Source organism: Octopus bimaculoides, chromosome 25 (assembly GCF_001194135.2).
Source record: "Octopus bimaculoides isolate UCB-OBI-ISO-001 chromosome 25, ASM119413v2, whole genome shotgun sequence".
Taxonomy (NCBI): domain Eukaryota; kingdom Metazoa; phylum Mollusca; class Cephalopoda; order Octopoda; family Octopodidae; genus Octopus; species Octopus bimaculoides.
Window position 1 is genome coordinate 1,670,782 of NC_069005.1, and position 687 is coordinate 1,671,468.

The 687-nt window shown below is 36.4% G+C and overlaps 1 protein-coding gene across 1 annotated transcript in view; it reads left to right on the plus strand.

Annotated features, from left to right (window-relative positions):
* LOC106882835 (alkaline phosphatase) overlaps window positions 1-687 on the plus strand; it is a 14,438-nt gene that overhangs the window by 10,126 nt on the left and 3,625 nt on the right. The window contains exon 7 of the mRNA XM_014933630.2: window positions 205-345. Within this exon, the coding sequence (XP_014789116.1) occupies window positions 205-345 (141 nt within the window). The remainder of the gene's footprint in view (window positions 1-204; window positions 346-687) is intronic.

Here is a 687-nt window from a genome sequence, read left to right on the forward strand (position 1 = left end):
AGAGAGAGAGAGAGAGAGAGAGAGAGAGAGAGAGAAAGAGAGAGAGAGAGAAAGAGAGAGAGAGAGAAAGAGATAGAGATAGATAAGAGGGACTTCACTGGTTTTCTTGTGTTGCAGATAAATTGATGTTAAAACGAGAAATTTATATATATTCTTTTTTTCCCCATTAAATAAATGTTAACTCTTTAACTGTTGTCTCTGCAGGTCTGTTTGAACCAAGCCACATGCAATATGATCTGGACCGTGACACGTCGGCAGATGGTGAACCTTCACTGGCTGAAATGGTTGAGAAGGCCATTAAAATTCTCAAGAGAAACAAGGACGGCTTTTTCTTATTTGTTGAAGGTTTGTGTATTTATTTAAAGAACCGCCATGATAGATCGCTAACCAAAACATTCAATTTTTTTTCTCCTTGTCTCCGTATTCTTTCTGTTGAAGAGCGTAGCTCGAAACGTTAAAGACTTTCTCTATTCCCGAGCGTTAAACTAATACATCCTTTTGTTGTTTACACCACCTGTCTTCGTCTGTTGTTTTTTTCGTAAATTCTCCCATATTTAAAGAATTTGATGGATTTGAATTTGCCAATTGCAAAACTAATTTTGCACTTCTTCTTCCAATGTTACAATGGATCGATTTTAAGCCAGTGGTTCCTGGCAATGGTAACAAAACAAAATGAATTTAAATTAC